Source organism: Mus musculus, chromosome 2 (genome assembly GCF_000001635.26).
Source record: "Mus musculus strain C57BL/6J chromosome 2, GRCm38.p6 C57BL/6J".
NCBI classification, from domain to species: domain Eukaryota; kingdom Metazoa; phylum Chordata; class Mammalia; order Rodentia; family Muridae; genus Mus; species Mus musculus.
In genome coordinates, this window is record NC_000068.7 from 153,917,537 (window position 1) to 153,937,915 (window position 20,379).

Sequence of the window (20,379 nt, forward strand, 5' to 3'; positions counted from 1 at the left end):
GTGGGTCTGGTAAAATATGAGAAGAGGAAGAAAAGCCCCTCACCCCCATTGTTCTGCCCAGGATGCATTAAATGGGAGCCTACTGATTCTGTGTGTGGTTAAATGAATCACACTATAAAGGTTAATTTTATTAGCATTTGCCATTTTTAATTTATGGCTGCTGAAAGGCCAAATGGCATGACAGCACCTGGGACCATGGTTGCTCTTCTGTTCACAGGGATACCCTACATCTGGTAAACAATAGGCACCCCACAAGTGCCTGCTGTAGACCGACCGACCAATCGACTGACTGACTGACTGACTGACTGACTGACTGAATGAATGAATGAATGCACCATTCTCCTGAACCTGCCTGCTCTGGAGTCCCGGGGCTCTCAAGCCATGAGGGGTGGTTGGAGCTGGTGACCCTTCTCCAAGTAGGCCCCACTTCCACTCCCCAGGCCTGGACTTCTCGATGCTAGGCTTGTGGCTGGATTAGAGATCAGAGGGTCCAGTTGCTATAAGCAGTTTCCTTCCCTCCAGGACTTTTAGGATGGTGGGCAAGTGAATCAAGGTGGACCCCGCATTACTGGAGTGGCTGTGGGGGACCTGAAGGGAGCTCTCTGGGAGTGACCGAGCCTCACCCATCCCAGTTGTGGAGAAAGGCTGGCCTCTGGGGCCCCTATGCATTTCTTCCAGCCCCTGGGCGCTGACCCCAGCCCCTGGCTTTCCTTGCAGAAGAAAGGCTTAATTCAGGCCCTCGGGGAAAACCGCAATTTGCTCCTGACTTGACATACTGACGGGTTCCTGGCGGCTGTGCCCCCTTTGTCTCCCCAAGCTGCTGTGAGTATATAAGGGCCGCCCCTGGGCTCAGGTACAGAGGCTGGCAGGAGGCTGGGAACCCACTTACAGAGCAGGAGGAACAGGCTGGTAAGGTGGCCCCAGGTGACCCGGTCCCATCCTAATCCCCTCCACAGACTGACTGTGTGACTCTTACTGTCCCATCTGAACAATGGGCACAGAAGGAATTACTCTGGGGGAAGAGAGGCCTAGGAGCACTTGGAGGCTAGCAGGAGGAAATTTCCCCCATCTTACAGATTTGGGGTTCTCGCTGTATGACAGGGCTAACTGGGCTGGGGCCAGAATTGCCCATGGACAAAGATCCAGGCTAGCATCCCTCTCTCTAACTGGGCTCCTACTATAGTGGCATTTCCTTCTGTGAGAGACCCTAGGGTGATGAGTTCACTCAGGGCCCCCGTCCTAGTAAACAAGATGTACAATTAAGTTTGTTGCTGGGTCATGTGGTGTCCATGGAGAAGGTGCCTGCTCTGTGTTGATGCTGTCTGCAGCAGAGCTGGCTGAGTGAAGAGCTACTGGGTCCCACCCTCACCCCACGACAGGTGCTCTTCCAGTGCACGTGGGAACAGCACTGGGACCCAAGGCACAGTCTCCTTCCTGTAGCTTACAGAGTTGGCCAGCAAGGGTATGGATACGTTTGCATAAATGCAACTTGTGAAAAGTATCTCTCAATAAACATCTCAGTGATTGGCAGGACTCTCCAGAGAAGGCAAAAAGAGAGGCCTCTCTCAGAAGGTAGTGAACCTGATGGACCAGGAGCCAGCCATGAGGGGACACACAGGAGACTTTCTAGCATCTGAAATAGCAAGTGCAAAGGCCCTGGGTGGAGCAGGATTTAGTTTATTTAGAACTCAGGTGGCCAAAGAAATTCTTTGCCTTGGGCCTCATCCACGGGTTGTGGGAGCCACTGAGGGGAGGGTCCCCCTAAAGCATTTACCCTGGACCCTGCCAGGCTCACAGGGCCATATGACAAATTTTCAGTCATGTGGATTCAGACTGGAATGTGAATGGTTAGTTCTGTGGCCCTGCTCGAGTTCCCTCCAGTCTCTGAGCCTCAGATTTCCCACCTGATCCAGTTCAGGCAACTGAAAGGTGTGCTGGTCCTGGAAGCTGTCCCTTGTGTGGTGGCTGGATAGAGCACTTCCAGTTGTTCAGGAAGGAAGAGCTCCTGACCAGCACTGGCCATGATGGAGAGCAGGAGCGAAAAGGCTGGGCGTGCAGACCTGATAACATCTTTCCCTCATCCAGGTGTGCAGCTGATGATGCTGGGTGTGTATACCCTGCTTCTGCTCTGGGGCCTGGCCACTCCATGCCTGGGGCTGCTTGAGACAGTGGGCACGCTTGCTCGGATTGACAAGGATGAACTGGGCAAAGGTGAGGCAGAGGCAGGTGGGCAGGCCGGAAGGGACCCAGCTGCAACTGTCTGCATCAGAGACAGATGTTCGAGCTGAGGCTATCAGTACTCAGTGGACAGATTCTGGTTTATTTTGCAAGGACCCTGGAGGGGCCAGCAGCACACACTTAGGAAGCTTGGGTTTGCTCTCCAGTTCTTCCAGTTGTCACTCGTATCCTTCCCTCTGAGCAGAGAACTGGGCTGTGTGGAATGACATGGGGTTAGGGACAGGGATGAAGAAGGGACTGGGTGGGTCATATTCCCATCTCATGTTTCTGGGGTGATCCTCACAGGACAGTGAAGAGCTACCCACAGTGGGGGTTTCTCCACTCTGCCCTTTCCACAGCCAGGATTGGGGTCACCCCGGCACCGCCACCAAACCCCTGCATCCTCTCTCTACTTTGGCTGCAAGGATCTGGAGCCCAAGTGTTATTCAACCTTCATAAAGTACTTGTTCACACGTTGGGCAAGCGTCTGCCCCTTCCTGGTCTTTTATTTATCTGTAGATGAAGGAATGGTTAGGGGCGTGTGTTCATTTATTCCTGACACTCCTTGGTACCACAAGTGGGGCGAGTGGGAGGAGTCCCCACTTCTTGAATGTGATGTGTCAATCCTAATGAAAACAGGCTCTGAAACTCAAAGGAAAGGACATCAGTCATGGCCCTGATCCTCAGGGTGAAAGGACACTTCGTTGAGTATTCCTCCTTCCCACTCTCTCTGCAGCCATCCAGAACTCCCTAGTTGGGGGCCCTATTCTGCAAAACGTGCTGGGGACTGTGACATCAGTGAACCAGGGCCTCCTGGGTGCAGGAGGGCTGCTCGGAGGTGGTGGCCTGCTGAGTTACGGTGGCATCTTTAGTCTTGTGGAAGAACTCTCTGGGTGAGGCCCCAGGGCTCTGAAGGGCTCTGCAGGAGGGCTTGTCTTCACTCGCTGCTGGGAAGGGGGGGGGGGATGGGTGATGACTGAGCCAGGAAGGACATGGGTAGCCACATGCCTCTGTCACCCCGGGGGCTGGATACAACTCTAGCTACCTGCTGTGTGACCCCTCGAAGGTTGCTTGATTTCTCTGGGCTGACCCTGGTGTCTGTCTGGCTTCTTTCCTCATCTCTTTTGGATGTCTGGTGAGAAGAGTCTGCCCCGATGAGCCCTTATTCAGCCCCTCCCCACCTTCAAGGGGTCACTCACTCTGGGGACAACATACATGATACTGGTTTGTCTTTGTCACCATGGCAGATTGTATACCCAAAGGGGCAGGATTCCCATCTGGGCCACTCATCAGAATGTCCTCATATAAACAGGGCTTTGTGATCATGTTAGGATTGGAAGAAATGAGCAGGTGGCTAATGCTTTTAGCAGAGCAGTCACCAGCAGGGTTCTAGGTGACCTTAAGCACCATTGGTAAGTTGATGTAGAGATCAGACAAGTGTCAAACCTCTCCACGGGGGATGGAAGCCCCCAGGGAAGGTCCCCTCACTCCCACTGTGCTCACTCCATGGAGGAGGGGACATGTCTGTGTGTGGATGACTGCAGCCCACTCTTTTTGGGCATGGGTGAATATGGACAGACAGTCAGACGAGGAGACAGGCTTGTGACAACAGAGGAGATGGCAGGTCCCCATGTAGCACCCACATCTGCAAAGGGGGCAGGTGGCAGCTCATAGCGCTCAGCTTCACTGAGTCACTCTGAGGTAGATCTTGGCAGTGTCATCTGGATGCTGAGGCACAGTAGTGAAGTGATTCATCCCCAGGCAGAGTTAGTAGCCACAGGATAGGGCTGCGAAGCATCCTGAAAGGACACCATGAACATCGAGACAGCCGTAGTCTGTGTGCAGTTGGGGCCGAATAAAACCATCTATACAATGAGCACTCAGTAAATGCTATCACTATTATTAGATTCCACATCTCTTCATACCACCTTTGCTGAATGAACCTCACCTTGTCCTTCCTTCAAGGAGCTGCAGAATGTGCCAAAACCTGATAGGACAATGCCCTGGGCTCAGACAGGGCTGTAAGCTGCAGCCTGAGAACCAGGAAGGAGGACTTCCTGGAGGAGGGGATGTCTGGCTGAAATCAGGAGAGCCAGGAACACTCAGTTACTTAGGGGAGGATATTGAATAGAATCAGGGATAGGTGTTCCAGATAGGGGTAGCAAGAGTAGGCTGGAAGGATGATGCTTGACTAAGGAATCCCCTGTGGGGTGTATTCTAGATGGGGCCCAATGTCACACAAACCAGGGCTGAGGCTGCCAGATAGAGTAGGGCCTCCAGCTGTGATTCTGAGGCCACACTGTTGAGTATCAACCATAGGGGGAATCTGGTGGTCGGGGTCCACCCAGGACCAGGGGTCTGTAGGAGTGAGCCCACTTCCCCCACTCTCCAGGCTGAAGATAGAGGAACTAACTTTGCCCAAAGTGTCACTCAAGCTGCTGCCGGGGGTCGGGGTGCAGCTGAACCTGCACACCAAGGTTAGCCTGCATGGCTCCGGGTAAGTGTGCGTCTGGGAGCTCTTATACACCAGCACCCACTATTTCCTCTGCCTCACTTCCCTTAGGGTCCCCCCATCTTGGGCCCCTGCTCTATTACCTTCCCCCAGAGGACCCCACTTCTTTGGTGATCCCCAGGCTTCCACGGAGCTTCCCAGACCCTCCTCCACTGCCTGAGGTGGGGAAGAGAGCCTGGAAGATGCTTGGGGACCAGGACCCTGACATCCACAGGGCCCCAGGATGGCGTGGGCATGGCTGGGTATGGTGAGGTGGGTAAGGTCTGGGAGGCGGGCTAGGCTCATTCTGGGGACCTTGCAGTCCCCTGGTGGGCCTCCTGCAGCTGGCCGCAGAGGTGAACGTGTCTTCGAAAGTGGCACTGGGCATGAGTCCTCGGGGGACACCCATCCTTGTCCTTAAGCGCTGCAGCACGCTCCTGGGTCACATCAGTCTGATGTCAGGGTGAGTCTCCGGCTTGGCACCAGCTCACACACATCCAGCACGGGTTGCCTGTCCCCAGCTCTGCCTGAGAATGTCATGCTGTCCTGCAGACCCTGCTTTTGGCCCAGACCTGAGACCCAAGCTGTAGCCCTCAACACAGTTACTCCAGAATGATCTTTCTCTTGTCCCCGGGGTCCCACTCGGGACTTCCTGTCTCCCAGAAGCTCTGTGTCTGCTCTCAGCATGTAAGAGCCCCAGCTCAACCCTTGACTTGTGTGACCCAGGACCATGCTGGGACCTCAGTGTCCCCTGTGTCCCCTGTAACCACCTTCACATCTCCCTTTCCTGTGGGACACCCACTCACCTGCCCACACTCGTGACCAGCCTCACTCCAGCCCACAAAGAGCAAAGGTTCTGCCCAAGCTATATCACACAGATGAGGCAGGCATGGAAGCTTGTCTCTGACCACTGGACTACCCTCCCCTGGACCATTCTTTCTCTGTCTCCCTAGCACTGTCTTTATCCCAGGCCAAGCCTCAGCTCCTCCACTTTTGCTGGCTTAGTGTTAGCTCCAGGGACAGGGTGGGTGGGTGGGCTCTGTAAAGGCTTAAACAAAGGAATCACAAGTCAGGGCTTTGGGCTCCTTAAAATGTAGTGTCTCTTGATGCTCTGGGGACAGTAAGCTAAGGGTAACTGTGCCATCTTGGGGTGTGGCTCTGTGGGCATGTGCCCACATGGTCTCCAGGCAGGCCTGAGACAAACGACAGATACTGCTTATCCTTAGGCCACCTACTAATTCATTCATTCATTCATTCATTTGTTCATTCATTCATTCATTCATTGTTTATTGAGTCCCAATAAACAAGGTGTGGAATCAGACATGCTGCACATGTAAGTGACTCTCATCTATAAGTCGTTGGGTGTCCGGTGCACAGGCTGCCTGGTAGGCGTTTGTGGGCCTCTCTCTCATCTGGCAGTGGCATGAGATAGGGTGGGGCTGTCTTGACAAGGAAGGTAAAATCTTGGATGCCCCATGGTAAGGCGGGGCCAAGGCTTAAACACAGGTCCCCAAAGCTCCAGCCAACCTCACAAAAGGAAGAGACAGGAGGGAGGCAGAGCCCTGGTCCACCTTCATGTCTTCTTCACCCAGGCTGCTGCCCACGCCAATCTTTGGGCTCGTAGAACAGACACTGTGCAAGGTGCTGCCTGGACTGGTGAGTGTGGCCCCCACCAGGCTGCCAAGGGCAGTTAGCTGGCATCCCTAAAACATTGTGTGGGTGATAGTGGATTGCTACCCTGGGCTGAAGGAAGCAGTGTGGCCACGGGAGGGAAGAAAACACGTCAGGTAGACTCAAGGGAAGAAAACACGTCAGGTAGATTCAAGGAGGTCCATCGTGGGCTCTGGGGTTGAGTGTGTGTGAGGCAGGCAGATCTGACTCTGGGTGCTGCAAGCACTTTCAGCCAGAATTCTTGACCATCATTCTGGGTGGGATTGGAACTGCACTTTGAGGTCAGTGCTGTGCTATGGCTTCTGTGTAGTTTTCCTGCCTGGCTGCCCGGTGCAGCAGGATGTACCGGCTGGATGCCTGCATCTGGATGCCTCCTCCCAGTGCAATCCTGGGGCTTGGGGCAGCAGTCTTGCCTCAGCCCTGGCTTTTGTGTCTGCCAATAATTATGACCTTGGCAGGTGGCCCTTAGTCTCTGACCCCAACTGTAGACTGAAGTGCTGGGCTGAAGTTACCACACGGGGCTCAGTGAGTGCAGGGACAGGGTGTGTGGATTTTCTGGATGACAGAGAAGATAGGGTACCTGGGACTTCTGACCACAGTCTTCTGACTCTACACTGGGTAGCAGGATGGACAGCAGTCACCTTGGCCCTGCAATGTCTACTGTTCCTCCCTCGTGGTGCACTTTCTAAAGGGGCTCACGTAAGAGATGTGAGATTTGGTGTCTTCACACCATGCTTTACCTTTGAGCCTCAGCACCACACAGCCATTTTGGAGAGAGGCAGCTGTCTCCTGCCCCAAGCAGGGTGCACCCTCTCTCTCCAGTGGCCTCTGTCTCCTCCTTACAGCTGTGCCCTGTGGTAGACAGTGTGCTGAGTGTGGTGAATGAGCTCTTGGGAGCTACGCTGAGTAAGTTGGGGTCCTACCCCTCCTCTGTGTTCCCTCACCCTTGCCATTGAGCAGGTGGCCATGGAGGGAAGAGAGGGGAGTTTCTCTTCTTCCTCAGACTGTCCACTCCACTCTGGGGAGGCCTCCGGAGAACCCTTAGGGTGGAGATCTAGGAGAGGAACCAAGGGAGGATGTCTAGGGAGGAGCCCAGCTATCCCAGGGGTGGGGGAGGCCTCAGAGCATCCACATCTGAGATCTCCACCTGCCAGCTGCTGCAGACAGACACCTACTGAGCACTTGGGGCTGAAACAAGAGGTAAACATTCTCTGTGGAGATGAAAGTCACAAGCTCACAGGGCTTTAGCAAGACAGCCATGGCCTTGCCGCCCAGTGACTCTGTCTCTCTGCCTCGTGGAGACCTCTGTACTTACTCAGGGAAGTATGAGCAGAGGCAAGGCAGGATGGTGCTGTAGTCACCCCTCCATCAGGGAGGCCGGGAAAGAGGCAGGACAGGCATGGGTCAGCCATAGCAGCCCTAGAAACAGGAGCACAGGCTTTCCCAGTCTGTGTGCCTCCAGACTGTGGCCCTCCATCAGCGGGGTGAAATGGGGGTGACAGCAGAACCCAAATGAATTCTGGGTAAAGGGTAATTTGCAACAGGGGCTCAGTAAATGCCAGTGGTTACTGTCCCTGGGGGTACGGTTGAGGTTTTCCTGTCTGCCCTCTTTCCTGCAGGCCTGGTGCCCCTTGGGCCTCTGGGGTCTGTGGAGTTCACTCTGGCTACACTTCCCCTAATCTCCAACCAGTACATTGAGCTGGATATAAATGTGAGTGTTCCAGGACCAGGGCAGTGGGGTCCATGGGGGAGCCACAGAGGTGAATGGGGGATCCCGGACAAGGCCGAGCAGCCACACACCCACCCTTCTCTGTCTCTTGCCTGGTAGCCCATCGTGAAGAGCATAGCTGGAGATGTCATTGATTTCCCCAAGCCACGCATCCCAGTCAAGGTGCCCCCCAAAGAGGACCACACCTCCCAAGTGACTGTCCCACTCTATCTCTTCAGCACCGTGTTTGGGCTCCTGCAAACCAACGGTGCCCTTGACCTGGACATCACCCCTGAGATGGTGAGTGGTGGCGTATGGGGACGCTGGCTTGGGACATCTGCTCCAGGCTGTGGCAGGGCTGCTGCTGGGTTTCCTCATGTTGTCCCTCATAGCCTTGCTGAGTCTGTTCTCTGTAAGCAGGGGCTGGGCATGCTTAGAGCACACACCTTGCCGTCCACCCTGTTCTAGAGGAGAGTGCCAATAACCCTCCGTACCTGCATGGCACCCCTGAAGCCTTCTAACCTCAGCCTTCCAGAAAACCACGCCCAAAGCCAGAACCGACAGAGTCAGATATCCCTCCATCCAAGGAGGAAACGACTCACCAGATGAATCTGTCTTGAGTTTAAGCTATTTTATACTAAAGTAGGAATGGCTAACATCCTGTCTACTTTCTCAAGAGTAGATTTGAGCTGGAGAAAAGAAAGCCAGGCTTAGGCTTTGCTGAAGGTCACTTGTACTCTCATACTGGAGTTTCTGGGACCTCCTTGCTCTTGTGTTGGTCCCTCTTTGCCTCAATGGCTCAGAGGCTCCCCCCACCCCCAGTCTTATCCCTACCCAGAGCACTGAGCTCTGAGCTATTTGGAGGCCTCACATACAGCTTAGGCAAGAGGATTGGCCTCTCACCTTGTACAGGATGGGGAGGGGTCCCTAGGGGACAGAGGTAGCTTCAGAGAATTGAATGGGGCCCCAAGTTGGAGGTAGGGGTCTTTAGCTGGGGAGAAGGCAGAGTCTGAAGAAAGGAATGTGTCACTGAATGGCCTGTGGATGGGGCTGTAAGCATTGTGATGACTGCTCCTGGAGCTCTGGGGACAAAGTGTGGACAGATCTGTTCTGATAGGGTGGTTCATATGGGGCCACCATTGCTTAGCAACCTGGCAGGACCTTGGCAACTACAGTTTAGCTTCCAAGGGGGAAGGGACATGGGCCCAGTGAGACCACATTTCCTAACATTTTAGCCAGAGCTTGTAAACTTACATGAACCTACGATTTATAAAGACTGGAAGTGGTCGTATTTATAAGTGACCGCTGAGGTGACAGATAAGAGCACCTGGCTGCCTTTCTCAGTGTGGTCTGGCAGTAATGAGAGGACTCTGATACCAGACAGCTCAGCTACATATCCTGCTCATCCCGGGCCACCATTAGCCAAGGATGGAGCCAGGGCAGAGTCTTAGCATCACTTGTGTAAAGTGAGGGCATTCTTAATCTGGTCGCTGAGCTGCTGTGTAGGGTGTGTTAGGGAGGTGGGAAGAGTACCTGGTACAGGGTCAGGCTCCGGGAGTGTCCGTAGTGAGCAGAGGTGAGAGGGACACACTCCCCTGTCCTGCACCCATTTCCAGGGACGTCTTCCTTCTCCACTAACCTCTCATTTGCTCTCATACCCAGGTTCCCAGGAATGTCCCTCTGACAACTACTGACCTGGCAGCTTTGGCTCCTGAGGTGAGTGGGCCCTCTTAGGGGCTCCATCAGTGTAGCTCTTTCCTAGATTGACTCCAGAAACCTTCCCAGGCGATCTCTCCACATACCCATGATTAATGTTGAGCCCAGATATAAACTAAAGTGTGAGACACTAACACTTTATCCTTTTCTGATAGCACAACTGGCTTATAAAGGAAAGAAGCAGAGTGTCCCAGAAGCCACCTGGGTGCTGTGGTCACAGCAACTCCAGCAGACAGAGAACAGGAGAGTCTTCCCAGGCTACTGATTCACAGTGTGACCATTCTGAGTCTCCTAGTAACACCTACTCTTTGAAAAGTGATAGAAATCAGGAAAACACAGCCACATAGAGGACGGAGGCATGCTAGCATTTGAGGGCCACTGTGTCCCACGCCTGGATCCCCAAGTTACTGAATTATCAACACAGAGAATCATAAAGATCCATCCCGAGGGTCCCTCAGACCAGAAGATGTCCCCAGCTCTTGGTCTTCTCTGTCCTGGAGAGAGACAAAGGAGAGGGGTCATGGAGGTAGAGATAGTGGACATGATCCCAGGACTCAGCTTCCCAGTCATTCAGATGATACTGGACCCACCAGTATGCAGCTGGGAGAATTAGTAATGATTTGAAGTTGAAATGACTATTATTACATTATTATTACATAGAGTAGTGGGAGTGTCTGAGGGGGGTTGGACAGAGAAACAGAGGATACGGGTGGCCGAGGACAAGGTCCATGCATCCATTAAGGAAACGGTTTCAGGTAGCCTCAGGGAGCAAGGTGGGACTTGCTCCTTCTCTGGGCTGAAGGGAGGAGGAAGCTCAGGAGAGGAAGGGTCTGGGAGTGGACACTCAGGAGAACCTTTCAAAGGCAGGAGGAAAGTGCAAGATCAATTGGGTGGCAGAGATGACTGAGAAATCCCTCAGGACACAGCTACCAATGTTTGTTGTTTTATTTTTGACACGGAGCTGCACGTAGCCCAGGTCGTCCTTAAACTTGTTATTTAGCCAAGGATAGCCTTAACTCTTGATCTCTCTGTTTCTAGTTTCCAAGTGCTGGGATTTTAGCTGTGTGCCACCAGGCTCAGCTTGCTTGGGGAAGAGATTTTGCCTGTGTATGAAACAGAGTGTGATATGGTGGCCCCATGGGTTAGAGTCTTAACCGCTTTGATGGGCAGAGTGCCTGCTATTCTAGGCTACAACCTTGCTGCCAAGGGCCGTGCCTCTCAACTAGTAGATGCTCAGTGTGTTTGTGGACTGACTGATTCTGACACTGGCATCTAAGCTGTCTTCACACCCATGTTCTTTCCTGTCTCTCCCAGGCCCTGGGGAAACTGCCCCCTGCTCAGCACCTCCTGCTCTCGCTGCGGGTGACAAAATCGCCCATGGTCCTGCTGCAGAACAAGAAGGCCACAGTCTCCATCCCAGTCACCATCCATGTGCTGTCTTCTGTCCCTCAAGGAACTCCTGTAGCCCTTTTCCAGTTGAATGGGGTAAGTGGATGAGGGGTGGGCGGGGAGCCCTATGTTGCATAGCAAGACCCTCACATCATTGATGAACTAAGTCTATTGTTGACCCAGCTTCTTTCCAGCTCCTAACCCTTCTTTGGTCCAGTGGGCCCACTCTACGTCCTCAAGTCCTGAGAGTTGCTCCACAGTGACCTGCCTCTACTCAGCTGTCTCCTGGGGACCCTGCTTCATGACTCAGCATGGTGGTCCCAGCATGCCTTGTGCTCTGCCTGCCCTGGCTGTCTCTTCTGCTACCTTCCTAGGCTAGCTCAAGTGCCCCTGGGAAGCCTTTAGCTCCCTCGTGGATTAAACAGAAGGTTCCGGTCTGCAGTCCCAAACACCCATTAACTCTGCCACACAGTAGGACCAGAGCTGCCATGGGAGGAATGCTCAGAGGCTTTCCTGGCATCTGGGTGACTGCCTCTATTCTTGCAGAGTCAGGGAAAACATCTGCTCACTCTTCTCCTCAGGTTATGACTCTAAATGCCCACCTGGCTCCATCCTCTACCAAGCTGCACATATCTCTGTCCCTGGAACGGTAATGTGGGGTCCTAGGATGGTCTGTCCCTCCCTTTAGACACTAGAATCAGGGGCTGGATAAAATAAGGGCCACTTGGTGTTGGCAAGCATCTCTGATCTGGGTGCTTAGTAGATTTGTGTCACCTTAGGGAAGGGGACATGGTGGTCACTACAGATCAAGTAGCAGGGCCCAGAGTAGGTGACCATGACTAGCACTTCCACTGTTCCCTTTGCTCAGACACTGACTCTGGCAGTGAGCCTGCCCCAGGACACAGAGGCTATAACTTAGCCTGAGGCTGACCACAAGGACGCGATCCCAGAGTGCTGGACGATGTTTCCGCCCCATACGCACTTCTTCCATTGATTCCCTCATCTCTGTCTTATGCTAACTGAGCATCGAGAGATTCCAAACAGCCAAAATGAAGGTGGAAGACCATTCTGCCCCTATTTTTGCATACTACCCAACACAGCACTTCACAGTTTGTAAAGTTCACTGTAGCCCAGGCTCAGGCAATGGGCCCGTGACCCCAGCCTCCCTCTCCAGCTGGTGCTCTGGTTATGGTGAGGTCTGTCTGATCCCCATCCCAGTTGTAGAGAATTTCTCAGACGTCCTTGAGTCCTGACTGTCCTGAGCCACAGCACCCAGTATGCATCTCCCTGCTTTGGAACTTCCCTGTGGTTCCTTTTCTTGCCCTCTTCAACCAGGTCTGCTGCCTGCTCACCTCTGCCTCCTGGTGGCAGTTCATGACACAGCACTCCAGAAGTGAAGATAGAGGTCTAGGCTTGCCACGGACTGACTTGCATTGGGGTCACCTGGTGTACACTACCATTAGTGAGCACCTGCTGGATGCAGACTGGCCCATGTGCAGTGCTAGGCTAGGAAAAGGACACACACACAGACAGTTGGGCTACCCCTAGGAGGGCTCTGTGATGTCTCACAAGGGAAGTGAAGCCCTCTCAGTCTATTTCACAGGGAGGGAAATAGAGAGCCTGAGAGATGGCTGGAGAGAGATGAGCTAGGTTGGAGTCCTCTTGCCTGTTCCTGGAAAGCCATGACTAGGGTGGGCCAGGGTAAGTGGGGCCAGACAGCTCTCTGCAGGGAGTGAGGAACCACCAGGACCTCTTAACACTTCTCTTCTCTCTGGCAGGCTAAGTGTCCAGCTGGCCTCCTCCTTTCCCCAACCTTTTGATGTAAGTTCCTGGGAAGAAGGAGCTTGACAGGGGGTAGAGGATTTGGGTGGGGAGTGGGGGCAAGTCAGGGTCAAGGCTACCTCTGTGTGGGCCCAACCCCAGCAGAGCAGAGCAGAAAAGCAGAGGAAGTGTGCTAGTGTGTATGCTTGTGTGTGTGCGTGCACCTGTGAACCTGTGTGTGTGCTCGGGTGTGTGTGTATGTGTGTGTGCATGTGTGTTTAGGTGGATGTGTGCATGCGTGTGTATGTTTTTGTGTGTATATGCATGCATGCGTGTGTGTGTGTGTGTGTGTGTGTGTGTGTGTGTGTGTGTGTGTGTGAGCCACTAGACATCTTAGGAAAGTCAATCCCATGTTCTTACAAGGACTTGGATCCTCAGAATTGTAAACATCCAGAGGCTCACAAGGATCTGGATCTTCACACAAAATTCTGAGCCCTGAAAGTCTAGCATTCCAGAACCCGACAGAGCCTGAGGTTCATGCTTCTCACAGACTTCTTAGATTCTGAAATCTCGGACAGCTTTAGATTCCAGAACATTCTGAGGACTCCCAAACTGTTTATTCTAAGATCAGCCTTCACAGCATTCTACCAGAGCTGGGTACATTCCCTTCTCTCTTTCTCAGGCACACCTGTCCTAATCCACAGAATCTTCTAGAAGGGAATATCTTGCAAGGTCCCAGACTAAGGGTGAAGTCTGCATTAATCAGTCTCCTTTACTGTTGCTAGGCTACTGTTGCTGGGCTACACAGCCCAATCTGAGGGCCCCATTACCTAGCAGGAACAGTTCATTTAGGCTTGCAGGAGGCTTCTGGGCCTCTGGTTTCTCACGAAGCTCCCCACTCACTATTCCATCTGCTGTTGCAGGCATCCCGTCTGGAAGAATGGCTCAGTGATGTGGTCCGGGCTGCCTACATGCAGAGGCTCAACGGTACAGCTGAGCTGGAGTCCAATTTGCTCCTCGATCCCTTACTCGGATAAGAATACTGAGGCCAAAGAGCTGCCAGGATTTCCGTTAATGCAGCAATGACCAGCACCATCATGCTCTCCTCAGGACCCCCAGAGTTAACCTTCCCTGGATTCTGCTTAAGCTCCCACAGTCAAGTGGGAAATAGCTCTATCAACCAGAGATGGCACGGGATGCCTCTAGGTGGTGTGGCTAAAGGGGAGTCACAAACCTGATATAGAAAAGAGGGGTTTTGTCTTTTTTGGGGGGTATGATGGGGTAAGTAGGAATTTGCTAACAAGAAGCTGAATTCCCACAGGGAGAAGTGTCTGTCCGTCATCAGGGTCTGAGACACCCCAATCTTTGTTTTCAACCTTTTTTTTTTTTTTCCTTCACAGAGCACCTGGAGGTTGGAATTCCCCTGCCTAAGATTCTCAATGTCAACTTTGCCAATTCAGTGGTCGATATCATTGAGGTGAGCGTCCCCTGTGGATGTGTCCCCAGATGGCAGTTTAGCTGAGGCCCGAGAGACCTGTTTGACACCTCTGAGGAGCGTGCCCTGCCTCATCCTCTGACCCACCTCTGTGTCATGTCTACAAAGCTCAGAGAACCACAATCGTCAGAAACAGCAAATACGTCATGTATTTCAACCCTTTCCTTCCTCACCCGTGGCAGACATTGTCAATCAATCACAGAATTCTGTTGAATTAAGACATGTCTGACCTGAAGAAGGAACCTCAGATATACACACAGATTCATGGTTCTTTGGTTCATGGACAGCAAATACTTATTATCCCTCATTGTATGTCTATGGCAGGCATGACTAATGGATTGTGACAGCACCCCCTCTCTACATTATTATTATTATTATTATTATTATTATTATTAATTATTTTGCCACAAACCTTTTCAAATCAGTACACGTTTGAGTCTTTGGCTAGCTCTGGGGAGTGAGCACAACAGGGGTTTCTGTATTAATTTTTAAGGTAAGAGGATGAAGGTCAGGGAGTGTCAAGGTTGTTCAGTATGTTTTTGGTAAAAAATGACCTTTGACCTTAAGTCTGAGTCAGCAACCTGACCTGCACCGGACTCATCCACAGTCTCGTCCCTCATTTAACGCTAGGCCTCAGGCAGAGCAAGAGGCCAGGCGTGAGGTGAGGCAGCCATGAGGGGATCTGGTGCTTAGAGACCTAACTGCGAATTCCTGTTCTTGCAGAATGCAGTTGTGCTCACAGTGGCTCCGTGAGGCGGTATGGCTGCTGCTCTCCCTGTTCACTACAGAGTCCTATCTGTCTGCCCACTCTGCCTCAGTTTCCCTCCCAGTCTTAAGCCTGCATTGGTGACAGTATAAGTGCCCCTTGCCCACCCGGGCCCACCTTGCCCTCTGTTCCTGTGATCATGCCTGTTTTGGGGTGGGGATGGCTGGATAGCCACTGATCTGCTTCAGAAAGCACATAGCACCTTGGTTCAATCCCAGCTTTAATAAACTGATCCTTGGTCTTGTGCCTGCTGGCTGGTTTGTTCCCTGGCCACACAGGAGCGCTGCTGGCTTTGGCCTCCAATGATCTTCATTCTAAACAGGAGCTCTTATGAGGTAAGGGGACCTGGGGCTCAGTTATTGGAGTGCCGAGTCCCTGTTCCACCTGGCTGGCCTGGGCAGCCTCTGGTCCTTGTCCGGCCTCAGCCTCTCCATGTCGTCCATTACCCCCACCTTCTGTCAGGATCTCTGCCTCGGAGGTTTGGAACCCTTTCAGAAGGGCATACCAGCTGAAGTTTTGAGGGTTGGATAGGAGCAGTTCTGCAGGGAGAAAAGGAGCCAGAACTCTATGAAGCAAGTGTGAGTGAGACTCACCCTACCCCAGAGAGACACCTGTTGATTGAGAAGACAGATGTTCCTAGAACAAGAGAGCACTTCCAAATGCTCTTGACACACACAACGGTTCGTTTCATTCACCAATGTGACATCTCCCCAGGAGACGTGGTTGCTATGGACTGCACCGGAGGCAGGCATCACGGTGCTGGCAATGTGTCAGAGGAGATGCTCATCCACTGTCAGGAAGCAGAGGGAGAGTTCTCTTCTCCTCCTTCCTGTCCTGTTCCCTGGGCTTCCGGCTTACTGGATGGCACTGCTCACACTGTTGGGTCTCCCCTCTAGCTCATCACTCTAACAAATCCACAGTAGGCTTTACTATTCATTCTGGCATCACCCAGTGCCCATGGCCGGGAGCTGTCCAAGCTCCTACTCAGTGGTCCAGGCAGCTTTCCCTGCAGCAGCTAAAGGGGGCTCAGATGCCTGGCCTTGGGCTCTGTCTCAGTCCCATGTGTAACAGGGTGTCTAAGACTGGCTGGTTTACAGTGAACAGGAATTTACTGGCTCACCCTTCTGGAGAATGGGACATCCAAGATGGAGGGACTGGTGTGTATGCTGGGGTTCGTCCTGCTGTGCCATTCCATAATGCCAGGCAAAAGGTCAAAGACAATAAAGAGATGAAGAGGTAGAGATAGAGAGTGTGTGTATGTGGCACACAGAGAGAGTGAGTGTGTCTGTGTGTTTGTGAGAGAGGGGGAAGGTGGATGGGAAGGGAGAGAGAGAGAGAGAGAGAGAGAGAGAGAGAGAGAGAGAGAGAGAGAGAGAGAGAGGATATGAATCACTCCCACACTGGAATCCACTTCTTGCCTGCTGAAGTGGAATTCATCCATCCACAAAGCTGGAGCCCCCAAAAGCCTAACACCCCCACTGAGCCCCATCTCCTGACCCCATCACCCAGGGGACACATCCAGACCACAGCAGTTGCTTATCTGTGACACAGGGAGGTCGTGGTTCTCACCCAGGTCATCAGAGGACTAACATCCAGCCTGTGTCAGGTGCTGGGAAGGAGCCTGGCACGTGTGAGTGAGTAGCAGCCTGGCCAGGCCTTCACTTGGCTGCCTCTTCTTGGAACTTCCTTCTGAATTAGGCTGGAACCCCTGATCCCACCCTTGGGGCTCTTAGTGTCCCCCTCAAGACACCTGGCCTAATTCTCATACTTCACCGAGAGTTTTCCAAAGTCAGGGACAGAATCCGCTTACCACCCTATCATGCACTGAATTCCACAGTGCCCAGACTGGCTGGGGGTTTCCATGCTGCTGTGATTTAAGTGTGAAAAGTCCCCACAGGATTTGTGTGTTAAAGCTTGATCCCCTACTGCAGCATGTATGGGAAGGGATTGGGTCATGAAGGCACTGTCTTCAGTGGTTCGTCCATAGACGGGCTCATAGCTTAAAAGGACTTAGCAACTGGGCCTAGTTGGAGGCCAAGTTCTGAAGAGTATATCTTATCCCTGATCCCTTCCATTGCCCTTTCTGCCTTCTAGCCTCCACGGGGCGAGCCACGTTCCTTCTCCATGTTCTTCCGCTCTGACGTTCCATCATTCCACAGGCCTGAAAGATAAGGAGCTAATTGACTCTACAGACTGGGAACTCTGAGCTTAAAGAGCTGCTTCTTCTTTTATGGTTTTCATCAGGTGTTTTGCCAGAGTAATAGAAAACAGGCGCTACACATCCTGCTCTTACAACTCAGAAATGGAGGCTCCAAGAAGTGTCAGACAGCCCCTAAGTGGCAGAAGCAGGCAGTCTGGGACTCAAACAAGATCCTGTTGCCCCTAACCCCAAAGGCTGGCCTGTCCACTGTGCCACCGTGTCATGTGTCACCATGATGGTGTTGTCACACACTCACTAAGGGATAGGCTCAGTCTCATACAGTTTTGCATTCTTACAGTATCAACGTCCTGAATTCGCCCTGATTTCTAGTAATTGTACAGGAAACTGAGGCGTAGGGGACTTAATGACAAGCCAAGGCTACAACAGGCCAGGATTTGAGCTCAGTGTCTCTCCTCCAGACACAATGCCCAGTGTCTGAACTTCCACCCTTAGGATAGGGAATAGGATACAGTGTGAAGAGTGCCCCCTATTGGCACTCCCGGTGAACTGACCATTCATACAGGGGACAGTGCTGCAGGGAAGAGTTCACGGTGGAATTGCGGCTGTTTTCTGTCTCAACAGTGTGACTCAGCACCCAGGCACACCCTTGGCTCCCTGGATGGCTGGGTCACCTTCAGGGTGAGTCACCTCCTGGGAGATCTAGATGTTCTTCCGGCATGGATTCCTCACGGCCTGGCTCTAGACAAAGGGCCTTTTGGATACTAAGCCCAGGTGATTTTCCTGGCGCCTCTGCACTAATCCTTCCAGGATGGCCAAGGTGGCCTCAGGAGGCAGGCCAGCCTCAGAGCCACTGGGGCCGGGCTGACCTCAAAGTTAAGGCAGTAAGAGAACCTGGAGGATGGACAACAGCCACCCCCAGGCGGTCACCACGCTTGGCCCTCAGGAGGTCACATGGACTCCTGCTTCCTCAAGTAAGGAAAAGCATATTTGGACTCTTGGATTTTTACCTAAGATTAAATGGTAATAGGGACGTTTGCTTAGCAGCCTCTGGGTCACAAGTCATGGGTGCCAGGGAGTAGAAAGTCAGATTTTACAGAATGGAGGCCCATGGACACCATCTGCAAATGTCACCCTAAATCTCTCCATGACACAGAGGTGCAGAAGAAACACAGGGAAGGGCAGGTGTGGTCCAATGTGGTGCTCAGAGCAAGTGGGGTAGAAACCACTGTACACGGGGCTCTCACTGGGGGAGTCACGAGGGGCTGTGGTCTTCTGGGGATTCAGGCATGATCCAGACATTTCCTACCTAACCTGTTACTTTCTTCACTGTACAGAGCCAGACTGAGGCCAGGGAGGAGGAAGTCACCCTGGTCTCAAGGGTAAACCCAGCCCCAGAGCCCTCTGGCCCTCATAGGGTTTAGACAGCTCATCTGGGATTTCTTCTTCATGCCTTGGGTGGCTTTGTGGAACCCACAAGGACCCTAGATGATGCTGATGCTGACCCTAGAAGTGTGTTGTGTGCTAGGTCCCATACTCAGCTTCGTGGACCAGGATGGATTTGATCAGCGATTCACTTTAAGCAGGCAGAAAGCTGGCAGCAAGTCTGAGCCCACATGGTGCCCTTAATAACTCTATTAACATACCTGCTGTACGGGGAAACTGAGTCCCAAAGAGGAGCCTGACCAGGAAAACAGATGATGCTGTGCTGACACAAGCCAAGCTTGTCAGGATTCAAATATATGCCACCTGCCTTCAAAGCACCTTTACTGGTAGGGAAGGGCAGAAAGCATCTCTTGGGGAGGCTGGCAATGAAGGACCGAGGCTTGCCGGGGTAGGAGAGAGAACACCCTGGCTCTTTGAAGTAGTGAGTGGGAAGGCTGGGGCCTGGAGGAGGTGGTAAAAAACAGGTGTGAAAACTGGGCCTGGGCTGGGCTGGGTGCGGGCAGCAGAAGGCCTCAGTGAGTGCTCAGGCCAGTTGGGGCTCGGTCATCATTTGTGGTTACACTGGCAACTGCACTTATGCTGGGCTCTGAGCTGGTCACCCTCCTGATTTTCCTGGAGAATTCACATCTCAGATGGGTCCAGGGATGTCTGAGTGGTCCAGAGGGGGAGTAAAAGGCAGGTAGATGGCAGGACTGGCATGTGCAAAGGTCCAAAGGCAGGGGGCGTGACAAGGAGCAGGTGAGAGCATAAGGAGAAGACGGGGTGGGGGTGGAGTCTTGGGTGTCAAGGGAAGCCTGGGTAGAAGACTGGGCAACTGGTGCCTCTATGGGAATAGGGAGTGATGGGGGAAAGGAAGGTGGGAACTTTGAGTGAGGGAATGTTCTATAGTGTGGTGAGATGCAGGCTACACAAATACATAAAATCATCATAGGCTCGGGTTTTCACTGTGGAAATTTATATACAAAATCGTAGCCTGTGTGTGGAGGTGGGTAGTGTCACAGTCGGCTGTCAGCACAAAATCAGAGGTCCGAGGGCTCACTAGTGTCGTGTAGAAAGTCTTGGATTCAATCCACAGCATCACACAGACCAAGTATGGTGGTGACTGGCTGCAATCCCAGCGAGGTGAATGCAGGATGCTTAGGTTATCCTCTGCTACATGGTGAACTTGAGGCTCCATGGTTGGATTAAAAAATGTGACAGAGCAGGTACCATGCACGGAATGCAGATGTTGGTGAGGCTGACGAGAGCTGGCTGGTGTGTGGCACTCACTGGATGGTTCTCTCAGCTTTGCTGTACACGTGAATTCTTTCCCCTCATGATGAAACCCTTGAGTGGAGGGGTCTTCTGTAGCTCTAAAACATTCTACCTGTGAGCTGACCCACACGAGAGCAGTTAGAGCCATAGCTACCTCCCAGAGTCTCCGCTGTGAAGCGGGTATTACCCCCATTCGTCCTATAGAGACAGAATAGACTTGGAGAGAACAGGGTCACAGAGCAAAACTCAGTCCTGTGAGGTGGAGCAGGTCCAATCTACCCACCAGGGCACCTAGAATGGGAAATAT

General features: G+C 52.7%; 1 protein-coding gene across 2 annotated transcripts; it reads left to right on the forward strand.

The window, feature by feature from the left end:
- Positions 1 to 661: 661 nt before the first annotated feature.
- On the forward strand, positions 662 to 15,460 carry Bpifb3 (BPI fold containing family B, member 3). 2 transcript variants are annotated; one of them, NM_194357.2, is made up of 16 exons: positions 662 to 822; positions 2,086 to 2,211; positions 2,954 to 3,110; positions 4,610 to 4,714; positions 5,031 to 5,171; positions 6,301 to 6,364; positions 7,225 to 7,285; positions 7,999 to 8,090; positions 8,208 to 8,387; positions 9,750 to 9,803; positions 11,118 to 11,288; positions 11,774 to 11,841; positions 12,971 to 13,013; positions 13,877 to 13,940; positions 14,354 to 14,430; positions 15,172 to 15,460. In NM_194357.2, exons 2-16 carry the CDS (start codon positions 2,097 to 2,099, stop codon positions 15,199 to 15,201), a joined length of 1,422 nt encoding a protein of 473 aa, NP_919338.2. In that variant the 5' UTR covers positions 662 to 822; positions 2,086 to 2,096; the 3' UTR covers positions 15,202 to 15,460. The 2 variants fall into 2 exon arrangements, with proteins under 2 accessions (NP_919338.2, NP_001366402.1); NM_001379473.1 differs by lacking the exon at positions 662 to 822 and adding an exon at positions 858 to 909.
- The last annotated feature ends 4,919 nt before the right edge of the window (positions 15,461 to 20,379 follow it).

What these genes read in the sequence shown, in the direction of transcription:
- Bpifb3 (NM_194357.2), top strand. Translation starts at nt 2,097, where the DNA reads ATGATGCTGGGTGTGTATACCCTGCTTCTGCTCTGGGGCCTGGCCACT. An exon ending in GTTAGCCTGCATGGCTCCGG is followed by an intron (nt 4,715 to 5,030) that starts GTAAGTGTGCGT and finishes GGGACCTTGCAG; the next exon opens with TCCCCTGGTGGGCCTCCTGC. An exon ending in TGGCAGCTTTGGCTCCTGAG is followed by an intron (nt 9,804 to 11,117) that starts GTGAGTGGGCCC and finishes TGTCTCTCCCAG; the next exon opens with GCCCTGGGGAAACTGCCCCC.